Source organism: Saccostrea cucullata, unplaced genomic scaffold (assembly GCF_032062105.1).
Source record: "Saccostrea cucullata isolate Sc308-1 unplaced genomic scaffold, CSIRO_AGI_Scuc_v1 ctg3979, whole genome shotgun sequence".
Taxonomy (NCBI): Eukaryota; Metazoa; Mollusca; class Bivalvia; order Ostreida; family Ostreidae; genus Saccostrea; species Saccostrea cuccullata.
In genome coordinates, this window is record NW_026930727.1 from 40,008 (window position 1) to 43,367 (window position 3,360).

The 3,360-nt window shown below is 32.3% G+C and overlaps 1 protein-coding gene across 1 annotated transcript; it reads left to right on the top strand.

Annotated features, from left to right (window-relative positions):
* Nucleotides 1–1,477: 1,477 nt before the first annotated feature.
* LOC134229853 (forkhead box protein J3-like) lies at nucleotides 1,478–3,152 on the top strand (the record flags this gene model as incomplete). The annotated part of the gene is made up of 3 exons (XM_062711639.1): nucleotides 1,478–1,831; nucleotides 2,686–2,760; nucleotides 3,066–3,152. Coding segments are annotated over exons 1-3 (510 nt in total), but the record flags the coding sequence as incomplete, so codon positions are not given.
* Nucleotides 3,153–3,360: the final 208 nt, after the last annotated feature.

Sequence of the window (3,360 nt, forward strand, 5' to 3'; positions counted from 1 at the left end):
TCTGCTCTAATTTGGTCCGCGAGCTTGGCAACTTTTACGTCGATTTTACTCTCACGCGCGCATGTAAATATTTGTAAAATTAAATGTAAAAATTTTCAGTCTCTATCTTATGATAATCAATTTTATTGGCTCATGACTAATGAAGACCCAGACATCCTTAGATCACTTGCTGGATTCCTTAGTAATTTACCTTAATTGAAGATATTGTGATAAGCATAAAAAAAAATTATATACCTCTTTCCCAGTTTCTTGCCTTTAACTATATATATATATATGTATAAATTATACATATTTGTATGTAACTTAGAATACGATACATGTATGTATATTCAGTATATCTCTTATATACTTTTTTTTTGGTTTTTTTCTTTAACAATTGCTCTTTATTTGTAATTTCATCATCATGCTTGTTCTATCATTTGGATCCTCCTTCTTCTATTTGTAAATCTTTTTGCTCCTCCGGGGGCCCAAATTGGATTAATAAAATCTTGTATCTTGTATCTTGTATCTTGTACACGTCGTGTGCGTAATGTTTTTAGCATGTTCACACTGGGAAAATGTAGCCAGTGTTTGTCGAGACTTTCTCACAAACATTCACGTGTACCAAACCAGCTGGATTCTGTAAATTCTATCCTGAAATGAAAATTCATGGCACTCATTTGGCGGGGGGATTTGTTGGCTTTGGAATAATACAGCTTCTATCAACCATTAAGACTATTGTCGGAAGAGTTGAATAATAATCAAATGAGAAAGATAAATGTTCTGGTGAACTCAATGCACGGGAAAATCAAGGCTGTTACCAATGTGGAAGGGAGATTATGAGAATTTTTATTTTAATTTTAGGGGGTATCGACATATCAATTTCAATAACTCAGGAATTATCAGTCAAAGTCACACAAGATTTTGGTAACTTGTAGATTAAAGATGAATTAAAATGTTTGATAACAATACTGGAACACATTTTCGAAATAATAGTTTTAATTTAATTTAAAAGTAAAATATGCGTTTCTCTTTCCTTTCAGTATAGATCATGGCCATGTGCGTTAACAAATTATTACAGAATCATGCAAATGTATGTGAAGTAGGCAAAGGCCTGCTTTAAGTTTATGCACTAAGCTTAATTAGCTTATTTTATGCCTATGATCTTATTTTAAACCCGGGACAGTTATGTTATGTTTTCAATTTCGCGGTTTTCAACTTGCAGAGCACTGTTTTGCTGCTATGCAACTTCGCTGGGGGTAAAGAAGCCTGGACGCAGCGCGTGTATTTTATAACTACACCAAAACAAAATAAGTCTTGAAAAGATTATGTAAGTATAATTCTATGAAATGCTTATGTCTAAAAATCATTGAAATTATGTACTGATTAACTGATATCACAAGTGCTTAAATGAACTTTAATAAGAAATTTTGGAAAATCTGAAGAATAATCATATAGCATGATATATTCATCCGCCAGTTATTAGGTTTCACTAGAATTCAAGATGGCGGAGCTCGGAGCTTCGTTGACAGATATGAAGTGGTTGCACGAGTTGTCCGTTGGAGGGGCTATGACGGGTGGAAATGTGAACAAAGATGGAACTCAAATCTCAAAAACTCATGGCGGACAGGTGCCAATGCGAAAAGCTCCCAATTCGCCACTGGACACAAGTGCAACCCTTGATAAAGACGAAGCGTCAAATCACAGAGATGGAAAACCCCCGTATAGTTACGCCAATTTAATTACATTTGCCATAAACAGTTCAAAACATAAGAAAATGACTTTAAGTGAGATATATCAGTGGATCTGTAACGAATTCCCCTACTATAAAGATGCGGGAAACGGTTGGAAGGTATGTGATATGCAATACCTAGTCCGAGATTCCTCTGACAGTTTTTTTTTTATCCATCTGTATGTAATGTGTGCATAAGTTTATTATAAAGCTATAAGATTGATCAGTCTGTTCTTAATGATCTTATGTCTGAAAAGGTATTTTTCCAAAAAATAAGAATGCATAGCACAGATTCTTTTGATTGTTGATGATGAAAAAAGATGTAATGCAAAATTGAGAATTAAAAAAAAATGAGAATATCTAATTTTTATGACTCTGACTTTCCATTCACATTTTACTTTGTGAAACCATTGATTGATTGAATATTTAAACCGTCTAAAAGCCATGATGAATTTTATATTTGAAAGCTTATTAAGTTGTTTTAATGTTAAATTTTCATATCGAATTTAATGAGAGCATTAGGATTTCATGTGTTCCGATATTGCATTACAAATAACTCCAATTTAGAAGGTAGATAAGACTTCCTGTTAAAAGAAAACATAAACAAATTAAATGAGGCAAGCTTAATTCTTACTTTAAAAAAAATTACTACAGAAAGAAAGCTCATTGTCAGGATTATGAATAGCATATGAGGAAAAGATAAAGTACAAATTTTGATCACTTTTTATGCAGAAGAAGCAAGTAGCACAATATTATGAGATACCCTGATGTCTCTTGCCTCGTCTCTTGTCTAGGCAGACAACTTGACAAGAAGAATAATATTTGGACAGTTGAAATTCAACACAATCTATCTAGATATGATTTGAAGCATTCAAGCTGCTTATTTTTTACAGGGTAGCATTAATAAATGTTATCAACTAAAACATATAATTTTGGTCTAGTGGTTAATAAAATAACATCATTCTTTTTTTCAGAATTCAATACGTCATAATTTATCTCTGAACAAATGTTTTTTGAAAGTACCAAGATCAAAAGATGACCCAGGAAAGGTAATGACATTAATTTAAAACACATGTTGTGTGAAGACTGGAACAAAAAAAAAACATTTATATAAAGGACATATGTTAATTTCAAGAAGATAAATGTATCCCTCCCTAATGAGCAGTAACATTATGAGATATATTACAAAATTGGAAACTAGTGTTATACAATCTGGAAGTTCGATAGAGTCCAACATATTTGCATCTAGCATCCAGAAGCATTTTTCATTATTTAAATGCAGATATTCAACATATATCATTTTGATAGAAGTTGATGATATCCCTTGAAGTCCTTTACTTTTGTCATATTTTAGGGGTCGTATTGGGCCATAGACAACAATCCTCCAGATGATTCCTTGCCATCTAGACACAAGAAACGGAAACTAATTAGTGGAGAATGGGTAAGACTGAATACATTATACATGTCTTGAGTACATCATGAACATATTTTCTTACTAAGACTGCCACAATCTCTGACATAGATAAACATGGTAAATGAAAATTATTGGTTTATATTGGTAGATTCCTGAAGCATGGAATTTATTTTATGTGATACTGCATAGTCATTTTAGACCAACTGTAAATTTTGAATTGCTTTTGTGTGATACT